Source organism: Neophocaena asiaeorientalis, unplaced genomic scaffold (genome assembly GCF_003031525.2).
Source record: "Neophocaena asiaeorientalis asiaeorientalis breed wild unplaced genomic scaffold, Neophocaena_asiaeorientalis_V1.1 scaffold176, whole genome shotgun sequence".
NCBI lineage: Eukaryota > Metazoa > Chordata > Mammalia > Artiodactyla > Phocoenidae > Neophocaena > Neophocaena asiaeorientalis.
The window spans coordinates 1,650,568-1,677,425 of NW_020175788.1; the positions used below are offsets into that span (position 1 = coordinate 1,650,568).

The following is a 26,858-nucleotide window of genomic DNA, read 5'->3' on the forward strand; positions in this document are numbered from 1 at the left end:
GAGCTGAGCACACTGTGTTAAGTGACAGATAAACATAGGTGAATAAGATATACATTCTGACCAAGACATTTACAGGTGAAGAGAAAGAGAAGGCTGTTCCCATCTGGCACAGAGACATGAAAGCATCACTTGATATTTGAGAAATGACAGACATATAGACAATAGTTATTTCAAATTAAGTATTCAGTAGATATTTTCTCAAAAATAAACAAAGTGAGCCTGTCAGGTCAAGAAAAACAACGGACAGTATTTGTTGCCAATGATAAAATTTGAGCTTTCAAGCAAAAAAATATGAATTCTGGTAAACTAGCATCCGCCACCATGAGTCTGACATACTTCCCAATACTTAAAGATGTTTCTGACAGCACTGATTTGACGTCAGTGAATATGATTTTATGATATTGCATAATAAAATGTATCACCGTTCAGAATTTCAGAATACCTGCGTAACTCAATGAAGCAATATTTTCCAAATGACTGATGTGTGATGTTACAAAACCATACATGGGTACAAGATCCACTTAAAGTAAAATATCACATGGATTTTAATGTCATAGAGTACAAAAGGTTTGCTAGGGGCTTCCCTGGTGGCACAATGGTTGGGAGTCCGCCTGCCAATGCAGGGGACATGGGTTCGTGCCCCGGTCCGGGAAGATCCCACATGCCGTGGAGCGGCTGGGCCCGTGAGCCACGGCCGCTGAGCCTGAGCGTCCGGAGCCTGTGCTCCGGCAACGGGAGAGGCCACAACAGTGAGAGGCCCGCGTACCACAAAAAAAAAAAAAAAAAAGGTTTGCTATATGGTTTCTGATTCCACATTGCAACTAATCTTTAAGAAACTACCACGCCATTGTGTTTCAATGTAATATCATAGAAGAATAGCCAAAATTATGTGAAAAGGCTATTAAAATACTCCCCCCACTTCCAACTACACATCTGTGTAAAAGCTGGACTTTCTCTATGTATTTCAACCAAGCAACATTTCAGAAGAGAATGAAGGTAGAAGCAGATGTGAGAATACAACTGTGTTCTATGAAGACAGACACTGAAGAGATTTGCAAAAATGTAAAACAACACCACTCTTATTTTTTTGTGTGCTTTTTGTGTGTTGGAAAATATAGTTAATTTTCATGTAAAAATGTTATTTTAACTGTAATAGCCTTATATTGTGATTTTAAGTGAATAAATTTTTTTTAGTGTCTCAGTCTTAATCCCTAATTTACAGGCTATTAACCCACATAAACAAAAGTCTTTGGGGTTTAATACCAAAAGGTCTAAAACCCTGGAAAGAAAGAAAGGGATGGAGGCAAGACTAAATATTAATTGTAATAATAATAATTAACAGCTAATATTAATCGAGTACTGACCACTCTTCTAAACACTTTCAAAGTATTAACTCATTTAATCTTCGCATAAACCCTATGAAGGAAAGACAATACCTGAAAGGTACAAAACCTACAGATGAGGGGACTAAAGCACAGAGAAACTGTATAAGTTCACCCAAAGTCACACAGCTCCTGAGTGGAGAAGCCCAGCTCTGAAGGACTTAATGACAAGCAGTCTGACTCCAGACCTGTGCTCTTAGCCACAATTGTTTTAGACTGAGCAATGGTTTTTCATATGTTTGAAGTGAATGGAAGAAAGACTGATTTGTGAGACATACTTTTTTAACAATTCCACCCAATGATGAACTGTCAAAACAAAAACTGAGCACAAAGATAATACAGCTATCACATTAATACGTAAGGAATAAACAGAGCTCCCAATATATTAAATATTAAGCATCTATTAAATGTCCAACTGAATAAAGCTTATGATATAAGGATGGCTTTGAGTTACTTACTCTGAAAAATAATCCATAAACTGCTGAGGATTTTCTGAAGCCAGCAGTAGTTGTCTCTGATGAGATTCGGACATACAATGACACTTAAAGCCATTCTACAAAAATGTAAAGGTAGTGGTTAAATCTTGATTTAGCTCATTATAATAGGCCCTAAATATAAGTATTTAATTAAATCCTAACAAGCTGCTCTTCGATGATAAATTGTAAAAAATAATCAAGTCACTGGCTGTAGGCACCCTATCGTTCTAAAAATTTTTTTTATAAAGTTGAGTTTGGCAACCCTGCTAATCAAAGAATCCCAGAAGATTAAAGAGACAGAAAAATACTGCTTTAGAAAACAGACATTAGTAACAAACATTATAGGGCACAGCAACAGAAGAGCGATTTTATTTTTTGACTCAATTTAACAAATTCCTATTGGGCACCTACTTCATACAAAGTGTTATGCAAGCGTTTCGAGGACTACAACAAGGTAAAATGGGTCATTAGTGAATTTCCATTAAGGAAACTATCTTCACTCACTTTCCTATACTTTAGCTCATTACCCCAAATACACTTGCATTTTATACATAAACCTTATTTTATCATACTAAATCTGTATCTTCTTCAGATGATTGTAAAAAACATGCAAGTTTTGACTTTGTGTCTATTCCACTTAACATTTGAACCTGATTCTCCACTAGTAAGAGAAATGAAAAATGTGCCTCTCCTCTGTCTCCCCCATCTTGGTGAACAGCACTGTCCTGTACCGTCACCCGGCCAGGACCCAGGACAGCATCCTAGAGTCCTCTACCTCCACTCAGCACTACGTCTACTCCGCCGACCTAATAACTTACCCAGTCCCTCGGCTCAATCCCATTGCCACTGCCCTGATTTCAACACTCAATCTTGCTTAGAGCAGTTTCCTAATCTTCAGTCATCCACAGATGCCTACACAATTCTTGCCTCTTCTGTGCCCTACCTACGCATTACTCTTCCTTAACTGCGTCTTAAAAGGAGATTTGATATCAGTCTCATAAACAAAAAACCAGCACCACTTCCCATAAATTACAAATAAATCAGTAAGATGAAAGCAAAATAATGTTATTAAATTCTAGAAACTCAAGGGAGTGGATGGGCAGGAGGGGAATACTCCAGATCTGACCTCCCTCCCCCTCATTCTTCCGGTATTAGAGACAGAGACAGGGGAGGGGGCTTGTAGGGGTCAGCTTCTCCTCCCCTAGGCAGGGAAGGGCAATGAACAGATGTGAGGGCAAACAGGTCAGAATCACCCCAAGTGTCTTACTCTGAAAAGTAGTAATTAAAAGAGAGAATCAAACGTGTCTTCTCTTTCCCTGAGGAATTCTATTTTAGGATAACATTTGAGGATAACCAAATAACCCTAGTTAATGAGAAAAAGCTCATTTTTTCAAAAGAATGGTGGTCAACAATGAATGTAAAAAGAACTAGAAAAATAACCACTTTTCAACTTCTAATGAAATAAGTGACTCAAGCAAAGATGTTAAAACACATGAGTAAAAGGCTGATGGGAAATTGGAGCTATAGGCACGATTCCACACTCCACTAGTATTTGTTACCAGTTCCCCCATAGTTACTTGCTCTCGCAAAGGGAAAAATATTACTTTCCAACATTATTTTACAGGCTGTCAACCGTACTCAATTTTCTTAGCACTACCAGACATCATGCGCTTTCTTATTTGATGCAATGTCATATACACAGGGTCACCTATCAAGGATTCTGCTCCCAAACATTTAACCTGACCCTAACAAGCCTTCAGACCTAAGTTCCAGTTTACAAAAACTACAAGAGTTAGAGAAAGAAGACGAACGACAACCACAAGAAAAGTTAATTGTTAAAGGGGGAATCCTCTAGGATCATTACTGGCCTAGCCTCTTCAAGTCAATGTCAAGAAAAACAACAGAGGGGAAAGGAGGGAATTCTATTTTAAATTTAAAATTGAGAGAGAATTAAAAGTCCTAACACCTGACACCACAGAGATTTTTAGGGCAATGCAACTATTCTGTATGATACTATAATGGTGGATATTTGTCATGATACATTTGTCCAAAGCCACAGAATGTTCAACACCAAGAGTGAACCTTAATACAAACTATGGACTTTGGTGCTAATGATGTGCCAATGTAGTGTTATTGACTGTAACAAAAGTACCATTCTGTTGCACCAGGTTGATGGTTGGGGAGGCTGTACATGTTGAGGGCAGGGTGGGTACGAGAAATCTCTGTACCTTCTGCTCATTTTTGCTGTGAACCTGAAACTGCTCTAAAAAATAGTCTATTTTTTAAAAAGTTCAAATAACCAAATCCAATGTATAGCTTTTGACTGGATCTGGGTTTGTTTGTTTTTGTTTTTACTTTATTTTATTCAGGTATAGTTGATTTACATGTTGTGTTAATTCCTGCTGTACACCAAAGTGATTCAGTTTTTTATATATATATACATACATACATATATAATTCTTTTTCATATTCTTTTCCATTATGGTTTATCACAGGATATTGAATATAGTTCCCCATGCTAAAAAAAACTGTTTTAAAAAGCATTTATGGGAACAATTGAGAAAATGTGACTATGGAGTATGCACCAGATGATATGACAAAATATTTATTAATTTTGTTATGTGTGATGACATATATTGTGGCTATATAGAAAAATATCCTAATATTTTAGAGGAGCGTAGTTAAATATTTATAGGTGAAATACCCTGATGCTTGTAATTTACTTTACATATTTCAGAGAAAAGGAAACATGGCAAAGTATTTAAAATGTTAAGTGAAACTTAAAGCGTTAAATCTGGGTAGTGGATATATGGATGTTCCCTGTACTAGTCTCTAGTTTTCTGTGTAAGAATTTTACCTTGACTAGTAGTAAAGAGAAATGAAAGAGAATAACTGTATCAATGTTATTCAACGCGAGGCCACCTGAAGTATCTCATCCCTCACTTTCAGAAACACTGGATTAGATTCCAAGTGCCCAGTGCTCTTCCTTTCCTACCCAATTCAATCTCCAGAGAAAAACGTGATCCTGTCACTAGCCTGCTCTCAATTTTTCCAGGTGCTTCATCATCCATCTAAATAATGGGGAAAAGTGTAAACTCCACAGCACAGCAAAGTTTTTTCAAGATCTGCTCAAAGACCCCTTGAGCCACCTTACACATAATTCACTCATTTAAAACTCACAACAATCTTACAAGTAGGGACACTTACTATTCTCACTTTTCAGATAAGTAAACAGGCAGAGACAATGTGACTTGTCGGCTTCCTAATTCTGATTCTGACTCCAGAGGCCACATCTCACTCGCAATAACATCCTGGTCCTGGCACATGGCAGGTGCTCGATGAATGCTTGTTAGGTGACTAGTGTGCAAGAGCTTAGTTCTCCTTTTTCATCTGATCCCGAAAAGAGGTGTACACCCTTATCATGTCTAAGAGCCACGGCAAGTCAGAGACGTCTGTTACTATCACTCCCGGGCGTCCGGCTCGGCACTGTTCACCCCCCGTTTCTTGACTTGAGTGGGGTCACTTCTCCGAGGGCTGCAAAACCTTTTCTTACTTCACTTCTTTTTTGCGGTTAGACTGGGGAACAAGGAGGTGTCAAAGGCCACTGGTTCTCTGCCAGGACGGGGGCTGAAGGGAAGGACGGCCCTACTGAGTTGAGTCCTTGACTCACCCTGCGCAGCCCCCACGACTAGGGACGGGAGACCCAGGCCCTCACCCCGGCGTCGGGGACCTCAGCCTGCATCTCCAGCGGGGTCCCTCCGGGGAGAGGAGGGGGTGGACACGGGGTCGCCCCGGGCCCGCTTACCTCGTCCCGGCACTGCTTCTGGCACATCTGGCAATACCAGCGCAACTTCTGAAGCCCCTTGGACTTGATTCTGTTGGCGATGGCCTTAGGGGTAAGAAAATCTGATTTCCCCATCGCGCCCTCCGCAGCAACAACTTTCCGCAGACCAGCGCCTGGTTGACCGGAAGCGGAACAGGGCTGGCGGGGGTGGGCAGGACAAATATCCTCGGCTAGTCTGAAGGAGGTGGGGCTTCGGAAGCCTGGGCACCACCCCCCCCCAACGCTCGCGAGGCTTCGTTCCATCCTGCGAGAAGAAGCGAGACTGAATGAGACGACGGGGTGGGCGGGGCGTGTGGGGCAGCTTCCGCGCAGGCGCGGTGAGGCCTGTCTGACCGACCTTCAGCAGGGCCGCAAACACCATGTTTTCTCCGGCGGGCCGAGCAGGGCTGTCGGCCTGGGCCGTGCAGCCGCAATGGTATGGCAGCTCGCGGTGGGAACAGGAGGGTTACGGCGGATGGAGGGGCTCAGGCAGGGGTCAGGGGAAGCGGGTGGAGGCGAGTGGGACGGACCCGGGGTCGCAGGGCCGGCCAGGCCCGGGTCCCGCACAGGCCCCGGAGCCCGGGCTGCAGGAAGCGCTCGGAACCGGGAAGGGCGCGCCAGGTCTCCGGAGGCGGGCTGGGGCGGGGTGAGGGCCACGAGAAGTGCTTATCTGGGACCTCGAGAGTGGGGCCTTGGGCCCAGTTAATTTGAGGGCAGTCTTGGATCCCCTCAGCTACTAAGTAAATGCTTAGGGAGCCTTTGCTGCGCGCCAGGCGGCGAGCCTCTGCGAGGCCTTACCCGGGCCCTGAAAGTGGGGGAGGGGAGGGCCCCAGGGAAGGTCCCGCGGAAGGTTAAGGTGTGCTTTTTGTCCTTGACGCCTTTTGAAACTCTCCGGTGCAGAGCGCAGTAACGCACAACGCGAACTAAGCAGCGACCTTGCAGCAGGCGCTGTGCTGGGCCCAAGTGAATAAAATAAATGCCCTCGTGGGTTGCAAAGGGGACCTTAAATATCTGTTGGCGAGGAAGGGGAAGAGACCTTGCACTATCTCGAAACCGTTGTGCTGAATCAGTAACCCTGCAAGGTCATGATATCGTCCCAGTGCCTCGAGGAGGAGGAGGTAGACGGACTTCTGTGCGTCATCTGTACATTGCCATGCAAGTTTTAGGGATTTTAAACATTGGTTTCCCCCCACCCCCCAGAAAAAGCATCTTAGAAGGCCTAGGAATAGGCAGACAAACGTTGGTTTGTATGGTACCCTGTAATAGGATGAGATGTGATGAAGCTAGACAGAGTCTGGAAGAATTTCAGATACAGTGCTAAAGGGTTAGCTATAGACTGTAGCATTTCCCCGGTTTTACAGTAAAGGAGAATTCTAAGGAGCCACCCCACTAAACTAGAATTTTGTACCTAATTTATGAGAGGGGACTATAAAGCATTAATTAAAATAAGGATGTGTTCATTAAGCAAAAAATTTATAACAATAAAAGATTTTCAGCTTAATGAAGTAATTAAATCTGATGTGAAAAACCTACATACAAATGTTAGTGGATTTGCCTTGGAATTCAGAGTTTCTTTCTCCTAATATTGAAAGAGTATTCATGGGAAGTAAGAAGTCACCTTAGTTGGATTCTCACTGGTATAGGTTGTCCCATTTCTCAGTCACTCAGCGCACATTTGTTGGGTGCTTGCCCTACGCCAAGTTGGCACTGTGGAAAGTGCTAAAACGTGGTGAACAAATCAACATGATCCTGGTGAGCGTTGTGGGATAGTTCCTCACATGCAGTGGTGCTCTGCAAACATCACCTCTCTTTCCTTCCTTCCTTCCCATCTTGCTGTGCATTAATGTTATCTGTAAATATTTTTAGAACTTTGTTATCCAAGTTGATCTTTAAAAATGGACAGTTTCTGAAATGAGGACAAAATACATTACATAAAATTGTAAAAATAACTTTTAAAAAACCTGTAAGATCTTTTGAAGATCTTCTAGTAAAGAAGCATTTAAGCGCTTGCTGGGTCTGAGACAACTACTGAGTCGGATGGGGCTTAAACTGGAACCTCAGTCAGAAAATAAATGTCGAAGTCCTGACCTTACTCCCTTCGGAGTGTTAGTTTTAAATTGTTAGGTTATGAATATTCATCAAACGTCAGTTTCCACCTTGCAAGGCACATACTCTGTCCTCTTCCTTTTCATACATTCCATCACTCTAGATGCCTGCCGTCTTTCCTGCCTCTTCTGCCTTTTCCCTTCCACTCCCTATAATTGCCTTTTAAATTCAGAAACTAAAGCCATCTTAATGTTTCACATGCCACAGAATTAATTTGGAAGGGAAATACGTTATACTTTTGTCTTTGCAGAACCAGAAAGAGGCATTTCCTTGGTTGTGTTTTGGTTATTGAAAGCTTTTTAAAATGCAATTTGTTGTTATAGTTTTGGTTTCAGGGAGGTTAGCATACCAACATTAACTAAACATTAGGCTTAATTAAACTTATAGTGAAGTTGTTTTAATTGTTCAGGGTGTCAGTAAAATACCCTAAATTTTTGGAAATTAAACTTTTTTTTAAAGTAGTATTTAGGAAAATGGAAATGAGAAATTTGGGGGTGGGAAAGAGTGATTTTTCTATCTCACATCAGGGGGAAAAACATTTCTATTTCCTAGTGTTCCACATTGTCTAAAATGGAACTATTTTATAATAGGAAACCAGTAGGCCGTAAGTTGAACTATGGACACTGAAAAGGGGGAGAGATGGCATTTCAGGAGAGAGAAGAGAGGCCATCATCTGAGGCTGACATAGCAGATACATACTTTTAAACGTGAGGCAGCAGCCTGTAGTGTACCCGATGGAGTGGTGCCAAACTGCCCGGCTTTGAATCCTGACCACCACTCACCTGGCAGTGTGGCCTTGGGCAAGTTACTCAGTGTCTCTGTACCATTTCCTCGTCTGTTAAATGGGGGTAATGCTAGTACCCCATTCATTGGATTAGTGTGAGGATTAAGTGAATCAGTATTTGTAAAGAACCAAGGACAGTGGGAAAAATGCTTGTGAGGTTCCAGATGTATCAGCTGAAAAATGAAAACGAATTTATACATACACGTTCTACATAAAATGTAATGTGAGAAGGTTAGAAGCCTAACAAGACTGAATTGTGTGTCACGGTTGGTGATAAAGTTCTGGGGAGTCGCTTGGTGGAGAGGCCAGGGTCGGACTTTCACCCAGGCATTCAGTGTTAGAATTAGACATACTTCATAATTTTCTTTTCCTTTGGAATTAGTGGATGCTGCTTCTTCCTTAATTTTTATATTATTCAGCATTATACACTCCTTAAAATTCATTCAAGCTGTCTGTAATTTCTTTGAATGATACATAGTTCACCCACGAACCTGCTGTGTGATCATAGTAGATCATGGTAGTCCGCCATCTATCTGTGCGATTTGCCCTCTGCTGTATTTGATGTGTTTCTAGTTTCTCAGATAATCTCCCGAGAATTTTTTAGGACATGATGCAATTTTCCAGAACAGAAAACTGACACAGGACTTCCTTTATCTTCTCATTTGCAAAAGCTGTATATTCAGTAGAGCAGTCTTTCGCTAGAGAGAGTTCATATCAGCTCGTGGTTATTTTGCACTCAAATTGTACTTAAAAAATAACTTTGTAACACAGATAGACATGTTTAGAATTGAATGAAGTCTAAACGTGAGAGTGCTTCAAAATTGGGGAAATTAGGGTGTGTGCACAGCAGAAAGAATCACAAAAGATCCTGTATCTTCCTGCATACCTCTCACTTGGGATACGTGTGGAGACCCGAACATTCTGTGTTCATCCAGATATGGCATGCAGTTCAGATTTTGTTCCATATGATGTGCTCTGACTAGAAACCTGTGTCAGTTAAATTGGAGTGCATGCCTAAGACCATCTATAAAGAGTGACCAGTGTCACTCTTTATAGTCTCTAAATTTAGAATGTCTGGGCAAAAAAGTTATTCCAAAAAAAGAAAATTATCCCCAAAATATTACTTTTCAAGTGCCATGATGAAAAAATGTTCATGGGATGGTCATTATGTTGATTAAGTCCGCCCTCTGAAACTAGCAGAGCTTGTCAATGTTTGACAGCTTTTATCTTTGCCTTTGGTGGATCCACTCTTAAAACCAAACCCCTAATGTTTTCCAGGTAGTCTCCTTCCTCTTATTTTCTTTATTTTTCTTTCTCCATGGCTGAGTAATACCAGTAGTAAGATACATAAGTCAAGAGGTTTTAAAAAAATAACTGTTCTGGTTATGAACTTTCAGACTTACTTTTGTGCACATAAACACATAGAATCACAAAAATAGCACATCATATCTTATAGCCTGCATTTTTAGGTTATTATAGACTTTTTTAGTCTGTTTTTTAGTACAGTTTTAGATTTATAGAAAAATTGAGTAGCACAGAGAGTTGCATATACCCACACCCCACTCTGGACATTTTCCCCAGTCATCAACATCTTGCATTAGTGTGGAGTGTATACTACAATTAATGAACCCGTGTTGATGCACTATTAACTAAGGTGCATAGTTTCATTAAGGACACTCATTTTGTTGTACACTTCTGTGGGTTTTGACAAATGCATAGTGACATGTGTCTTCCATTACAATATCATGCAGAATAGTTTCACTGCCCTAAAAATCTCTCCCTAAATCCTGGCAACCACTGATATTTTTATTGTTGCTATAGTTTTTTCAGTTCTGGAATGTCTTATAATTGGAATCATACAGTATGTAGCCTTTTCAGATTGGTTTCTTTCACTTAGCGATATGCAATTAAGGTTCCTCCATGTCTTTTTGTGGCTTGATGGCTCATTTATTTTTATTGCTTAATACTGCTCCAACTGTATGGATGCACCTGTCTGTTTGTCCATTCATTCATGTATTAAAGGACATCTTGATTCCTTCCAGTTTTTGGAAGTCATGAATAAAGCTGCTATAGGAATGTGAATGCAGGTTGTCATGTAGATAAAAGTTTTCAGCTCAATTGGGTAGGTATCTAGGGGTATGATTGCTGAATCATATGTTTAAACTATGTTTAGATTTGTAAGAAGCTGCCAAAACATCTTCCAAAGTAGCCATACCATTTTGTATAACCAGTGATCAGTGAGAGTTCCTGTTACCCCACATTCTTGCTGTCATTGGTATTGTCAGTTTTTTTTTTAATTTTTGGCCTTTCTTTGGGATTTTCTATGTAGTTGATCATGTCATCTATGAACAAAGACAGCTTTATTTCTTCCCTCCCAACCTGTATATGTGTTGTTTCCCTTTCTGTCTTACTGCATTAATTAGGACTTCAGTACAATGTTGAGTAGGGGTGGTGAGACAGGGCATCCTTGTCTTGTTCCCAGTCTTAGGGGGAAAGCTCCTAGTTTCTAACCATTAAACCTTAGGGGTTTTTTTTTATGGATGTTCTTTATCAGGTTGAGGAAGTTCTCCTCTATTCCTAATTTGCTGAGAGGTTTTTAATCATGAATCGGCATTTGATTTTGTCAGCTCCTTTTTCTGCATCTATTGATGATACCATTTTTCTTCTTTAGTGTGTTGATGTGGTGGATTATATATTTGAATTTCGAATGATGAACAAGCCTCACATACCTGGAATAAATCCCACTTGGTCGTAATGTATAATTGTTTTTAATACATGGTTAGATTGCATTTGCTAATATTTTGTTGAGGATTTTTGCATCTATGTTCATGAGAGATATTTTTCTCTAAATTTCATTTCTTATATAATGTCTTTATCTGGTTTTAGTATTAGGGTTATGCTGGCCTTATAGAATTAGGACATATTCCCCCTGCTTCTCGTTCTAATTCTCTTTCTTTTTCTTTTTTTTTTTAATTTTATTTTTTTTGGGCACCAACTACCATGTCTACTGATAGTTACAAATCTGTCTCAAATCTCAATACCTCATATGTTTCCCAGACCTGGTTAACATTTCCACTTGGTCGCATGGTTTTTTAAACTACATCAAATTCAAACTTCATAATCTCCAGGGAGATCTCCCCCACCCAGTTTTTCTCTCTTGGTTAAATGACAACAGTGTTCATTTAGGTCATTAAGTTAGAAACCTTTGGGTCAGCTTGCTCTCACATCTGGTCTCCTGTTGCTTTGCCAACCTCTCAGTCCAGGTGCTTGCCTTCTCTTGTCTGGAAGCCCCTTGTTTGGCCTCCATGTCATCAACATTTGGTATCATTTTGTGCTTTTCACTGCCATCCGAGATACCTTACTGAAAAACTAAACTGATTTGTGGGCTTAGAAACATTCATCATTTTTCCAGTACCTATAAAATAATATTTAAACTTATTAACCCAAGCTATGTCTCCAGCTTCAAAACTACATCCAGTTCCTAGGAATGCCCTCCTTAGGCCCTCCTTTATGCACAAATATATCGATTCTTCATTGCTCCCATGGAGCTTTCTAGGCCAACACAGGTACTTTATGGACTTAAGAGCTACAAGATAATGTATATTCAATAACATGTCTTCACCAGTAAGAGGAGGATCCTCTTGTAATTTATCTTTCACCAACATTACTTTTAAGTCATATCATTTTGACTTTAATGCATCAGCACTTTAAAAGACTATAGAAAATATTTAATGTAAATTTCATGTAAATCTAAATTTGCATAAATCTTGTTTATGAGATAATATGCTTCTTGTGGTCAGACACCATGTCCTGGAGCAGAGTAGCTGCTCAGTAAAGAGCTTACTGAATTGAGTTGAAAAAGTTAATTGGTTTAAATAAACTGTACTTTGACACATGTGGTCATGTTAGAATGTGTAGTTGACCCTAAGGGTTATTTGAAAAGGTTTCGGTGAACTGAGGAAGTCAGCAACAATATAGGCAAAGACATAGGGGTGGGAATAGAGCATGTGTGAATGCCATTGTGACTTCAGTGGAAGCTTTGTGTTAGATCAAATAGAATGAGATCTTTTTTTTTTTGCGGTACCTGGGCCTCTCACTGTTGTGGCCTCTCCCGTTGCAGAGCACAGGCTCCGGACGCGCAGGCTCAGCAGCCATGGCTCACGGGCCTAGCCTCTCCACGGCATGTGGGATCTTCCCAGACCGGGGCACGAACCTGTGTCCCCTGCATCGGCAGGCGGACTCTCAACCACTGCGCCACCAGGGAAGCCCTAGAATGAGATCTTTGATGATGTAGGGTTTGGTATCAGTATTGAGGTATTTATGTATACACACACACACACACATTCAGAGTCATAGATCATTTCTTTATGGGATACTCTTTAAATCAGTTTATCAACTTTGAAAGTTTTTCTTTGAGCTATTTTTCAAAAAACTAAAATGTTTTTTACCACCTTTATTCTCAGGATCCAAGTTCGAAATATGGCAACCTTGAAAGATAGTAAGTACTTTATCACAATATGTGAATTAAGAAAAACTAAACTTTGACAAATAAAAATGTGCTGCTTTAGCCCATTTACGTATTTGGTCAAAATGGACACAGTGAATCTATGTCATCTCTGTGCGGCATTGAACTTGTTTTGGAAAAGACCCATGTGAGGTGACACATGGTTGTTGATTCTGTTGTCTGTAGAATGATAATGATATAACTAGAAAAAACTACTGTGTGTGTGTATAAAATGTTATGGAATATGTGGCAAAAGGCCATTTTCAGTACCATTTAGTTTTAAATACATAATTTATTGATACTATTATGTTGCCGTTTTGCTTGTCCTCTCCAGGTAGCACAAGGTCTGAGTTATTGGTACTCTAACATTAAGCCTAGTTTAGCAGCTGCTATTAATTGAAGGTCTAACTGCTAATTATTCTACCTTGAAGTTTAGGAAAATATTTCGATAAATTCACAAATGAAATGGTAACTCCTTTATCTTAACACAGCACTTCTATTTTTCAGTTACCAGGCGACTAAAATCAATCAAAAACATCCAGAAAATTACCAAGTCTATGAAAATGGTAGCAGCAGCGAAATATGCCCGAGCTGAGAGGGAGCTGAAACCAGCCCGAGTGTATGGAATAGGATCCTTGGGTAAGAGGAGAGTGCAGTCACAAATTACGAAGTACCGTTTAACCTAGAGATGACTGTTCAGGACTCATCTGTCCTGAGTACTTCCAGGCCCCCATCTATCACAGCAGCCCTGTGCGGGTGGGGACCGTCAGAGCTCCTGCTTTGCAGATAGGAAAAACTGAAGCCCAGTGCAGTCATAACTACACCTCTGTGACTTGGCATCTGAGCCTCTCTATTTGTTAACCACTGTATGTGATCATGTTCACTTTTAAGATATTCTGAAAATTTTCCTAGATTATTAAATACACCATCAAAAGAACTTGGAAGTTTAGTGCATTAGACTCGAATGCTTGATTTCTTCCTGTTACACTGTGATGTGATCTTTTAGGACTGCAGGGTGGGGAGGGGGTGCCCTGCAGTGGAAGGTGACTGGGTAGTCATGGATATGACTCTGAGTACATGAGTGGAATGTTTAAACATCAACTGTAAAGAGGGAGAAATTTGCTTATTTCCAAATTGAAGAAAAGATGTATCTGTATCATCTGTGTGTTAATGCCTCCATGTATTACATATAAATTACCTTGTGCAGTAGTTTTCTTGTGCTCTTCATATTTTTTAAGCATGCTTTTTTTAATCAGTGTTTTTGTTGTTTTTTTTTTTTGGCTCCATTGGGTCTTCGTTGCTGCGCGCGGGCTTCTAATTGCGGTGGCTTCTCTTGTTGGGAAGCACGGGCTCTAAGCACGCAGCCTTTGGTAGTTGCGGCACACAGACTCAGTAGTTGTGGCTCGCGGGCTCTAGAGTGCAGGCTCAGTAGTGAGGCACACGGGCTTAGTTGCTCCGTGGCATGTGGGATCTTCCTGGACCAGGGCTCAAATCTGTGTCCCCCTGCATTGTCAGGCAGATTCTTAACCACTGCGCTACCAGGGTAGTCCAATCAGTTTTTTTATATATAAATTTATTTATTTTATTTATGTTTATTTTTGGCTGCATTGGGTTTTTGTTGCTGCGCGTGGGCTTTCTCTAGTTGCAGCGAGCAGGGGCTACTCTTTGTTGCAGTGTGCGGGCTTCTCTTGTGGAGCACGGGCTCTAGGTGCGTGGGCTTCAGTAGTTGTGGCTCACAGGCTCTGGAGCGCAAGCTCAGTAGTTGTGGCACACGGGCTTAGTTGCTCTGCAGCATGTGGGATCTTCCCGAACCAGGGCTCAAACCCATGTCCCCTGCATTGGCAGGCAGATTCTTAACCACTGCGCCACCAGGGAAGCCCTAGCATGCTTTTTTTTAAGCATGCTCTAAAGAAACTTCTGTATGAGAAAACGATAGGGCGCTAGGCTTCAGTGGAAATGCCTCCTTGCTTTAAAAATGCCATATTTAGGGAATTTCCTGGTGGTCCAGTGGTTAGGACTTGGCACTCTTATTGCCAGGGTTCGGGTTAGATCCCTGGTTGCGGAACTAAGATCCTGCAGGCTGTGTGGTGCAGCCAAAAAAAAAAACCCAGCCATATTCAGCTTTTCCTAGGAGGCATAATGGAGACTTGCTAGGTTAGGGTTAGCAATCATTAACAACCCCAGCCGTTTGCTCTCCTGAGTCCTGTTCTATAACCAGCATAATACTGAGCACCTAGTTAGCGGCCCGGTAGAGGTTGATAAATTACTCTAGCCTATTTCTATGAAAAGGTGAAAGTCATTCACTGTTCACCTTTCATGCTGAAATGAATAAGTGTAATAAATTTGTTTCCCCTCAAAACTCTATAACCACAAAACTATCGAATAAGGAAATTGACTCAGATATCTAATTATAGTATTTGTGGTGTGATATTAAAAATTCAAGTCAAGGCTGCCATTCAGCTTCTAAGTCCTTCAAACTAAAAAAATACTAACTGCTAGATATTAAATGGCTAATCATTTAAAATATTTAAGAACTTTAAATAGACATTTTATGCTGTACAATATAAAACATATAAAGAGACTGAAAAGGAATATTTTCTCCACTTCCCTAAACTTTGGAGTTGAGTATTTACCTCTCTCTGCTTTTTATGGAGGGTCCTCAGGTATTGAAATTGAGAATCACTGCTCTATACTGAAAAAGGCGATAGCAGGAATTTTGTTGAAGTGGGGAATGTGGCAGCCGTGAAGATGCACTTTGTAACTAGAGTGAGCACAGCTGCTGAATCGTCCTGTGTTTTTGCACCTAAGCCATGCTTCCCACGGGCTGCTCCTGGCCAGCACCTGAGCACAGATGGGATACTCAGGTAGGCGTGTTCTTGGGAGACTTGGGGCTCCCTGGCAGCCTCGCTGAACTTTCCCTCAACTGTACAACAGTCCAGGAAGCTGCCACCGCACCTTTCATCCCACTGGTCAGACTGGCATCCTGGTGTGATGGCTATTCTGACCTCCTTCCTATTTTCTCTCACAGGCATTTCCCCAGTAAAATCCATGTATATTTTATCCTATTTAAACACCTCTTGCCTTCTGCTTCTTGGAAGACCAACAAAGTGAGGTTGTTAGTAATACCAAAAATAGGGACTTCCCTGGCGGTCCAGTGGTTAGGACTCTGTGCTTCCACTGCAGGGGACACGGGTTTAATCCCTGGTCCTGCAAGCCACGCAGCCCAGCAAAAATAAATAAATAGAAAATAAAATGGCATCCATCATTTTAATGTCAGCAGTTTTCATAAAAGCTTGCTATGTAGATTATATGAGCATTTCAGTAAATATTTGTTTTCTGCTTTTTTGGTTGTACACTGAAGATCTGTGTTCTTTAGAAATTTGGCAAGTCTAGAGAAGTTGGTACTTCTATAAGTCTGGCCTTTTTACAAGTTCTTTAATTGTGCTAGCGATTTCTTTTAGTCAGTACTTAAGATAATTTGGCCCTTAGGAACCTCTGTCTTAATAGAGATTTAAACCTTTATGGTTTTTAGCCTGATTGTAAATGAAATACGTGCACAGACACTTGATTATATTGAGGCATCATTTTGTAAATTAGGGTTATTGCTGTACGTAGTGTAATTACACATACATTTTTTTTTAAGCTCTGTATGAAAAGGCTGATATTAAGGTGCCTGAAGACAAGAAGAAACATCTCCTTATCGGTGTGTCCTCAGACCGAGGGCTTTGTGGTGCTATTCATTCCTCGATTGCTAAACACTTAAAGAGTGAGGTGGCCAATCTCACAGCAGCTGGGAAAGAAGTTAAGATTGTTGGAGTTGGTGATAAACTCAGGAGTATACTTCACAGGTAATTTAAGTATATATTGTTTATGTTTAAAAGGCTGCAAGAATGAATAAAGGGAAGTTTCTTTGATAGTCTATTTAAGCAAGGTGTCTTTTTTTGGTTACCATTTTATACACAGAGGTTTGGTTTTGTTTTGAATTTTTTTCCAGAATATAGTAGAATGGATAGATTTCCCCTGTTTTCTATTTATCTTTTGTTTTTCCTTCTTCCAGACCATAAATGGAATACAGTAGGAATATCAGAAGCTATGGGTTTTTGTTTTGGGGGACGTTTTTCAGTGTTTTTTTTTTTAACGAGGACCCTAAGGAGCTCTCACAGCCGAGAAATGCCAGAAATGAATGACAGCTGATTAGGGCTGGAAGGAGAGAAGTGAAGGCAGAGAGAAATGCAAGACAGGAAGGGCCTGGTGTTAGTCCTTAGTTCTTGGCAGGTGCTGAAGGAAAGGGACAGTCACGATAATGCAGGGGCGCCTTAATTCAGTGAACACCCCCCCGCCCCCCTCAAAAAAGCTTGATCCATAGTGAGCGTGTTTTTTCCTTGTTCTCTGTTCTTTCAGCAGAAGTATTCTGTTAAACTATTTTATGTGACCTCTTCATTTTCTTGTAGGACTCATTCTAACCAGTTTCTGGTGACATTCAAAGAAGTGGGGAGAAGGCCCCCTACCTTTGGGGATGCGTCGGTCATTGCCCTTGAACTGTTAAATTCTGGATATGAATTTGATGAAGGGTCTATCATCTTTAACCGATTCAGGCAAGAAAAATGTTGAAATCTAAGCTTTTTTATGTTTATGTTCAGATTTTTCAATTAAGTAAATGTCTACTTAACAGTTTAAAATTATACTTTTGGAATTTACATTTGCTTTGCCGTTTCTAGGTCTGTCATCTCCTACAAGACAGAAGAAAAGCCCATCTTTTCCCTTGGTACCATTGCAAGTGCTGGTAAGTAGGTTTTGTATGACAAGTATTTTTCCTATAGAAAGGAGAGATTTGTACATTTAGGAAAACAGTGATTGTCCGGGTGGCTTTTTTTCAGCAGTAACAAAAATGACGTTGGGCTGTTTATCACCATCTGTTAGTGGCTTCCATGAAATCATAAACATTTATTGTTTGACAACTCTTACTGCATTCTCTCATTAATTTAATAAATAAATATCCATTGAAGGCCATCGTTAGATATGATTTCTGTCCTTGGAGGTTGAAAAACTAAGCTAGAATGATCTGTTGGCTTTGCAATCTGTGTGTGGGAGCCCTCCCTAACCACAAAACAGACGCTCTAGAATAGAGGTTTGAATGCTATTCACAACTAATATACATTGAACAACTCAGTTCTCTTGTTTTGCTGTTTAAACAAAGTGATCATTGCTCAGTGATGCATCCTGGAAATAATACTCAGGAACTGATTTTATTTTCCCTTTATGTATATTAGATTTCTCCTGTAATGGGTGTATAACTTTTACATTTTTTTAAAAAATAAATCTATTTATTTTTGGCTGCGTTGGGTCTTCATTGCTGCAAGTGGGCTTTCTCTAGTTGAGGCAGGCAGCAGCTACACTTCGTTGCAGTGCGCGGGCTTCTCATTGCGGTGGCTTCTCTTGCTGCGGAGCATGGGCTCTAGGCGCACGGGTTTCTGTAGTTGCGATGCATGGGCTCAGTAGCTGTGGCTCATGGGCTCTAGAGCGCAGGCTCAGTAGTTGTGGCACACGGGCTTAGTTGCTCCGCGGCATGTGGGATCTTCCCGGACCAGGGCTCGAAACCGTGTCCCCTGCCTTGGCAGGTGGATTCTTAACCACTGCGCCACCAGGGAAGTCCCTATCACGTTTACATTTTAACGTCTTAGAAATTGGGATGCTTCTACCAGTCAATGGCATGTCATTTTCAATTGGCTATGTTATTTTCTTTCTTCATGGTACATAAAATAGGAGTCATAATCCACCGCATCTTAAATGTGATGAAATCCAGTACTGTCTCAGCACTTTACACTAATGAGTGAATTTTCAAGTCTGCTGCTACGTTTCCACTGCCTAATTACTAAAATGCACAGCAGCCTCTTAACTCTTCCTCTCCCACATTCTCAGAAAAGCTTTCCCTCCCGTATTTTCCTGAAACTTTCAGATTTCCTCAATAATCAGATGGCTGAAATGGGATTTTTATATTACACTATACGAGTCTCAGTTCTTTCCTTAATTTCTTTATTGAAAAACGCAGTCACTGACTGTTGGGTGGCTTCGTGCCCAGCACGCTGCTAGATACCATCCAAAGGATTTGTATCCGTGAAATGTGGTGCTGTTACTTTAAATGTGGACTTCTTAAGTTTTATGAAGTTAAGCATTTGAAGTAGAATATCAAATGCTTTGTTTACACATCATATTTTGCTGAAAATCTGTTATCTATAGTATGGAAATAGATGAAGATTTTAGAACTGAGTCCTTTAACCAATCTTACGTTGACTTCTCTGTAATTATAAAGAGTTTTTCTACCAGGAAGCTGTCTTGATTAAATCAGTCTTTGTGCTGTATCGCTTCAGAGAAATCCATGGCTTGTTTTAACAGAGAGCATGAGTATCTATGATGATATTGATGCTGACGTGCTGCAGAATTACCAAGAATACAGCCTGGCCAACATCATCTACTACTCTCTGAAGGAATCCACCACGAGTGAGCAGAGTGCCAGGATGACGGCCATGGACAATGCCAGCAAGAATGCTTGTAAGCGCTGAGAGAATTCCCTTGCGGAAAGCAGCATGAAGACCCTCACGTCAAAAGGCATTAGCGATTCTGGAAGTGGACCAGGAAGCAGGAGAGCTGGGGTCTAGTCCTGGGCTCTGCCACCGATTCTGTGAGGATAGAAAAATTATATTCTCTGCCTTAAAGGAAGTAATATCTTACTTGGTACGCAGTAAGTGTGCAGGTACTTTGAAAAGGTATCTCGTGGAAGAAACAAAACTACCTTCATAAAATTTTTTGAGTGGCCAGTTTGGGTACCCAAAAGGAAACAGAATCTTATTTTTGAATTAAGCAACACACGTCTATAAATGAGTTAGTGAAAAAGGTATTCTTTTCTAGTTGTAGATCTTGTTGTCTTTTGTTCCGTTTGTAGCTGAGATGATTGACAAATTGACTTTGACGTTCAATCGCACCCGCCAAGCTGTCATCACCAAGGAGCTGATTGAAATCATCTCCGGTGCTGCGGCTCTGTAAGTAATCGTGCGTCACCCTCAGACTCCGTGTCTCATCTGTGCCTGCTAGTTTAGCCTTTGCATGTTTAAGTTTTCTGTTTTGTTTTGTCTGTTAACGATGAAATGATCCATTGCTTATCTGTTTCCTTAATCGTAGAACATAAAGTTTGATGAAAATGAGATCTCTGGTGTATTTGGATTGTCTCAGCTGAAATACTCAGGCTTCGTTTCTTCTTAGAAATTAGTATATTGCTAGCTTTCACTTTCTTCAAGTTTCAGGAATAAGGACGTGAATAATTCAGTATCATTTATACTGAGTGATAAATATGCAGTATCATTCATAAAATCTGTCTTTGAAACTTAAAATATTATAAATCAGGCTTTCTGAGTTACAGGACTGGTTTGGGGTTGGGTTTTATATAAATCTGCAGATCATTGAATGGTAGTTGGGTCCAGGAATTTTTAAATTAAGTTTTCTGTATCAGTACTGTCTTATAAGGAGTTCTTAAAATACCGCTTTCCTCAAGAAAACGTCTTGGTTGTCTAGCTAGATATGTTAATGTTTGTGAAACCACGGTTACGATAATGGGAATTCTGTTTTAAAAATTATTAAATTGAACACCCATTATATGCCTCATACAGCGCTAGGCACGGTGTTGAAGGACGTGATCCTTTCTTCCAAGGCATTTACGTGCTAATAGGATAAGGAAAAAATGCAGATAATTATGCTGAAAGATAAAATGGGTCGTAAGTTTTCTTTGACTCATTCTCTCTCACCTCCTGCTAATTGGTCACCGAGTTCTGTAAATTTTACCTTCTAAATATCCCTTGACCCTTTCCCCTTTATGCCCTCTTCACGCAGATCCTTGTCATTTCTCTCCCAAATTAAAAAATGTATTTTTTGAGTGGCACATATGTTTTTTTCCCTGAAATGCCATCCTTCCCCTGCACCCTTGATTGTACATCTGACTCTTTTTATCCTTCCTAACGGAGCTGGGGTAATCCTTTCTTCCAGAAATCCCCCCTTCCTGGTTTGAGTGGGGCAGCCTCCTGTGCTTCCCTTCATCATAGCACTTACACTGTTTTACTAGGAATTGCCCTTTTGTTTGTCTGTCCTCCTGCGGCTTGGGACAGGGAGTGTCTCGTTCAGTCTTACAGCCCCATCACCTGGCACATACTTCCTCAGTAAATATTTGTAGAGTGAATGAATGACGTGCCATGAATATATACATTTTTTTTAATATACTTATTTGTTTTTATTTTTGGTTGTGTTGGGTCTTTGTTGCTGTGCACGGGCTTTCTCTAGTTGCGGTGAGCGGGGGCTACTCTTCGTTGCGGTGCACGGGCTTCTCAGTGTCGTGGCTTCACTTGTTGCGGAACGTGGGCTCTAGAGTGTAGGCTCAGTAGTTGTGGCGCACGGGCTTAGTTGCTCCGCGGCATGTGGGATCTTCCCAGGCCAAGGGTTGAACCCCTGTCCCCTGCATTGGCAGGAGGATTCTTAACCACTGCACCACCAGGGAAGCCCGCCATAAATATATTAAGACCTGGAAGTTCAGCAGAGAGAGAAGTAACGTTTTATTGGGTATGTGAAAACGTGAATCCAGCTTTAAGAATCAGGGAAAGGTTTATCACTACGATGACATTTAAGTTGGTCCTTTTGTCTCTGGAGGATAGAAATGGGCAGAATGCCAGAGACACAAATAAACTGGTTGAGACTGTTTTATAAGTGTTGGTTGGATCCAGCAGCCTTCCTTCTCTTATTTTGCTTTGGAGCATGAGTTTAAGACTAATCCATCTCTCAGCCTGGTCACTACTGCTCTGTTAACATCAGAGTCCAGTGCAGTGATGAGCGGCCCTGCCGCTTACCAGCTTGATAGACGTGGTTAAGATACTCTCCCTGCAACGCAGTTGTTTTCTATGACATGGGGGCTAATACAGGGATTAAATAAGTGTATTATTCGTGTCCTCCTTGCTGTACTTCCTACTGCTGGAGCCACGCTGACGACTTCTTGGGTGGCGTGCATGCAGAGGCCTGGGGGAAAGTTTGGACTGCGCTCTGAAGGTCTGGGAGCTGTGAGATGTGGAGAGCCAGGAAAAGAGGAATGAATGCTCGGAATAGACCGAGGCTACAGCCTCTGCAGAATTGAGGACCAGGCTCTTTCTTGATTAGGAATGCGGGGACTTGGCTGAAAAGTAGCAAAACCAGAGAAATGAGGAGAGGGAGATTGGGATATGAAGACCAAGAATTTTAAAAAGAACTCAAATAACTGGAAATTGACTAGTTTTCGTTTTCTAGAAAGGCAGTCTAAATCCTTTATTGCAAGTTAGCTGTGCAGCCCCACGGTGGATTATTTATATGAATGGACTTGCATGCTCTGTAACCTGTCAGCTCTTCTGCTTAAAGGCTTTAATGCAAACACATTTGGCTCTTTGGTAATAATATAAAAGGCATGAATAAACCATAATGTTTGAGGTACCAAATATTTAGTTGCTAGCCTAAAATTTTTTAATGTATTGTATGCTGTTTATAGAAAAGTTGTGGTTTAAAGTATGCTTTCATAGTCCTGCCTACTTGCATGAACATAGTTTTATTGCTTCTAACCAGATTCAAGTCTATGACCTTTTGTAACAATCATTGAATCTGTTTTAAGGGAATATTTTGGTAAGTATTTATGTGATATACTCAAGGTAGTGAGTGAGGAAGTGGGCTTTCTTAGTCAGAAATTGTAAATGATTAACCAGCATGGATTGTTTCTTGACCTGCTTGTTTTGTGTTTGTCTTTTTCTTCTAATATAATAACCCAGGGACTAATGAAATTCGAGTTTCATCCTCAGACAAGAGGTAAAGTGGTAATATTTCACACACTCTCCCCTACCCCGTCAGAAAAGAAACCCGGTCAGATAGAACTGAAGGTAATTCGGCAACAGTGAAACTGATTCCCTGAGAGATGAGATGGCCAGGCCATTAGAGCAGCAGCCAGATGGTGGGAGTATGTGGGTGATGTTAGTGGGCTTTTTTTTTCTTCTTAGATATATTAAATAAACTGTAAGGATAAAGAATTAGCATTCTTGGGACCTCTCTGGTGGTCCAGTGGTTGGGACTCCACGCTTCCACTGTGGGGGACATGGGTTCGATCCCCGGTCAGGGAACTAGGATCCCACATGGCTCATGGTGAGACCAAAAAGAAAAGAAAAAAGAATTAGCATGCTTTTGAGTTATTAAATACAGGCTGGTGAGGAGCAGTGGTTCTCAAATTTTCTGGTCTCAGAACGCTTTGATATCTGACTTCACAGAGGATAGCTCAGTTCTCTCCACTTCTGTATTCATTCTGTCCTGATATTACACGTCGCATAGCCTCTGGAAAACTCCACCGTGTGCACCTGAAAATGAGAATAAAATAGGCAAGTAACATTGTTATAAAAATAGTTTTGCCCTCACGGACCCCATGAAAGGGTCACCAGACCAAAATTTGAGAACCACTGGTGTAGAGTAGCATTTTATTATGTAGAGTCAGTTCTTTAAGTCCCACCGAAATATGTATTATATCTTGACATCTTTATTTGTTCTGTACTTTTATTTTTCAGGTAAAGAAGATTCAGCCAGCTGATTTTGTTTTTAGCTTACTGCTGTCCTTGTCAGAAGAAATTGTTGGTCCACTGTTTAAATTAGTAAAGACAGCGAGATATTTGTAAATTATCTTACAATAAATGACTCACCATAAGAAAATCACTGTCTTTTCTTATTATATGAGAACAGCAGCTTTCCAAATGAGATCTTAAAACACTTAAAAATATTAACATGCTACTATTAAGAAGATAGTTGAAGAGGCTCCTCTGATTTTGTGGTTGCCTAACAGCCGTGGAAAGCCTGGCCTCCGTGGGGTCAGAGTGGAAGGAAGAGGCACCAGGCCACAACCCCAGCCCAGGCACCTGAGCGCCACACCTTCATAGAACAGCCAGCCCAGGGAAGCAAACGCGCTGTCCAGGTCATCTGCTGTTTCTCACGTGCACGGTGTAGAATTTCAGGCACATACTAAATCTAAATAAATTTTTAAATCTTTTCCAAGGACTGAGAAACATTTCAGTAGGATATTTACTCCATATTCGCATTTAGATAACCATTAAGATTGGGCGCGTGAGCTATTCCACACAGCGAGCTGGCCATGCCAAACAAAGTGTCAGTGTTTTTTCCTATTTATTTAAAAGATGGCTTAGGGGTTTTTATTGCAAAAGTAGTACAGGAATTACAAAAGACTGTAGAACTATAAAAAAAATACAAAGCCCATTCTCACTTAACACTTTATATTACTCTTTTAAAAAACATTAAATACATGCATATGCTGTTATTTTGCCAATAACTATTCATAAAAATGAACAATAAGTGATACAAAAATGGATTAGCAACCACAAACCTGTAAAGAGCAGTGTTGCCACTTTAAGAAGAAGGCTGCCAGGGAAAGAAACTGAACAGAATCTCAGGGTCATTTTCTAGCTTCCCTGAAATGTTACAAGAGGCATTTTGATTTTTGAGCCTTTGTGACATTTGTTTTTCTCTGAAGGCTTATAGGTCTTTACCTGTGTTGCTCTGAAATGTCACAAGGATAATTGTTAATAAGCATCCTTGGGGAAGTGTTTGCACACTTGGGCGAGTACTTCTGTGTTCTTAATTTTCGGAAGTGGAATCAATGACTCAGACTATGTACATTTTTTAATTCAATAGACACTGCCAAATAGCTCTCAAAAAAGGTGGTAAACTTGTGCTAACTGTATAAAATTGATTTCCTCTACTCGCTGAGACTATCTTTTAATCTTTAATGATCTGATGGGTGAAAAGACAATAGACTACTCATTCATTGCCCATTTTTTTAAGTGAGTTTTTCTCTTTTTCTCATGGAAACATAAGAGTTCTTTGCCTATGAGTGACATCAGCTCATTTGTGTTGCAAATTAATTTGTGTTAGAAAGTTTGCACTTCGGCTACTTTCTTGCAGGTGCAGCATGGGGTCTTGAGAAATAAAACTAAGCAAGGATTTAACTTTACCAGCCACACGAATGTTCGATGTATAGAGCAGTGGCTAAGAGCATAAACTTGGGGCAAACTGGGTTGGAATCCCAGTTCAGCCCTTAACCAGCTGTGTTGACATTGGGCAAGTTACTTAATCTTTCAGTTTTATCATCTGTAAAATGATGATGAAAATAGTACTTACCTCATAGGGTTGTTATGAGGACTAAATGAATGAATATTTGCAAAATACTTAGAAAATGATGTGGGACGAATGCTGTATCTGTGATTAAATGTTGCCTGATCTATGTAAGTGACCATCGGTTCAATATCGTGTTTCTGATGTTCTGTGTATCAGCACTCTTAAATTCTGAAGCTACGATGATGATAATTATACTTCCCTATAGGAGCTTACCATCTGGAGCAAAGACAAGCAAATAATGAAAAAAAACGTGGTAAGGTGTTTTGGTAAACTGTTACTGAAGTATAGTGTATGTACAAAAGAAGGCATAATTCATAAGTATATGGCTCAGGAAAATTTGCAAAGTGTAAACACTCATGTATCTACAATCTAGATCAAGATCTAAAAGGTCCTGTCATTACAGAAGCCTCCCTTGTGTCCCTGCCCTTTTTGTTACCTCCACAAAAGTACCCGCAATCATGACTTCTATCACCATAGATGTGTTCTGATTGTTTTTGAAATTTAAGTAAACGGAATCATACAGATGAAGCCTTTGGGGTCGGCTTTTTCTTAAAATTCAACAGTATGTCTGGGAGATTTCATTCACATTTGTAGAGCAGTTTTTTTTCATCGTTTTATGTTACCACACGTGATAAATATCTTAGAGTTTAGTAATTCTGTTGATGGACGTTTAGGTTATTTCCGGCTTGGAACAATTATAAATGCTTCTCTAAATCTTCTGTGCACCTCTCTTGGTTTAAATTTGAAAGAATTTCTGTTGTGTACATACCTAGCAGTGGGATTGCTTGGCCATAGGTTCTGTAAATGTTCTGCTGCTTTGGCACTGCCAGACACTTTCACGGAGTGGGTGTATTGATACACCCACTGGTGTATAAACTGGTAGTATAAACTACCAGTTTATACTCTTTCTGGCAGTTGTCTACATCCTCATCAACACTAGGTATTGTCACCCTTTTTCATTTTGCCATCCTGGTAGGAGTGTAGTGTTATATAATACGTTTAACTTGCATTTCTCTGATGGCCAATGAGTGGGGTTAATCATGCATATTGTTTGTGTGGAACTTAGATATTCTCTTTCCAAAAGTTTCTGAGCACTGTGTGTGTGTGTGTGTGTGTGTGTGTGTGTGTGATTTTTGCTTGTTTTCTAATTGAACATTCTATTGAGATAATTGTAGATTCACATGCAGTTGTATGAAATAATACAGAACGATCCCTTGTACAGTTGCCTCAATTCACCTCAATGGGGGCTTCCCTGGCGGTCCAGTGGTTAAGACTCTGTGCTTCCACTGCAGGTGGACCAGCCAAAAAAATAAGTGAAAATAAATTCCCGGCGCTTCCCCGGTGGCGCAGTGGTTGAGAATCTGCCTGCTAATGCAGGGGACACGGGTTCGAGACCTGGTCTGGGAGGATCCCACATGCCGCGGAGCAACTAGGCCCGTGAGCCACAACTACTGAGCCTGTGCGTCTGGAGCCTGCGCTCCGCAACGAGAGGCCACGATAGCGGCCCGCGCACTGCGATGAAGAGTGGCCCCCGCTTGCCACAACTAGAGAAAGCCCTCAC

At 40.7% G+C, this 26,858-nt stretch overlaps 2 protein-coding genes across 4 annotated transcripts in view; one reads left to right on the forward strand and one right to left on the reverse strand.

The window, feature by feature from the left end:
- KIN (Kin17 DNA and RNA binding protein) overlaps positions 1-5,830 on the reverse strand; it is a 36,383-nt gene extending 30,553 nt beyond the window's left edge. The window contains exons 1-2 of the mRNA XM_024732318.1: positions 5,664-5,830; positions 1,841-1,935 (exon numbers count right to left, since the gene is read on the reverse strand). Of these exons, the coding sequence (XP_024588086.1) occupies positions 1,841-1,935; positions 5,664-5,777 (209 nt within the window). The 5' untranslated portion in view covers positions 5,778-5,830. The remainder of the gene's footprint in view (positions 1-1,840; positions 1,936-5,663) is intronic.
- A 156-nt stretch (positions 5,831-5,986) lies between these two features.
- On the forward strand, positions 5,987-25,825 carry ATP5F1C (ATP synthase F1 subunit gamma). Of its 3 annotated transcripts, none has more exons than XM_024732297.1 (10): positions 5,987-6,117; positions 13,035-13,069; positions 13,583-13,714; positions 16,719-16,923; positions 17,527-17,670; positions 17,794-17,858; positions 19,469-19,624; positions 20,016-20,112; positions 22,900-22,936; positions 23,680-25,825. In XM_024732297.1, the coding sequence occupies exons 1-9, from the start codon at positions 6,062-6,064 to the stop codon at positions 22,904-22,906; spliced, it is 897 nt and encodes a 298-aa protein (XP_024588065.1). In that variant the 5' UTR covers positions 5,987-6,061; the 3' UTR covers positions 22,907-22,936; positions 23,680-25,825. The 3 variants fall into 3 exon arrangements, with proteins under 3 accessions (XP_024588065.1, XP_024588066.1, XP_024588067.1); XM_024732299.1 differs by lacking the exon at positions 5,987-6,117 and adding an exon at positions 12,770-12,885; XM_024732298.1 differs by lacking the exons at positions 22,900-22,936; positions 23,680-25,825 and having other exon boundaries at positions 20,016-20,116.
- Positions 25,826-26,858: the final 1,033 nt, after the last annotated feature.

Bases quoted from the DNA above. Each gene is read 5' to 3' on its own strand.
- ATP5F1C (XM_024732297.1), top strand. From the start codon at position 6,062: ATGTTTTCTCCGGCGGGCCGAGCAGGGCTGTCGGCCTGGGCCGTGCAG. The intron at 16,924-17,526 runs GTAATTTAAGTA...ATTTTCTTGTAG, and splicing joins CTCAGGAGTATACTTCACAG to GACTCATTCTAACCAGTTTC. The intron at 17,671-17,793 runs GCAAGAAAAATG...TGCCGTTTCTAG, and splicing joins ATCATCTTTAACCGATTCAG to GTCTGTCATCTCCTACAAGA.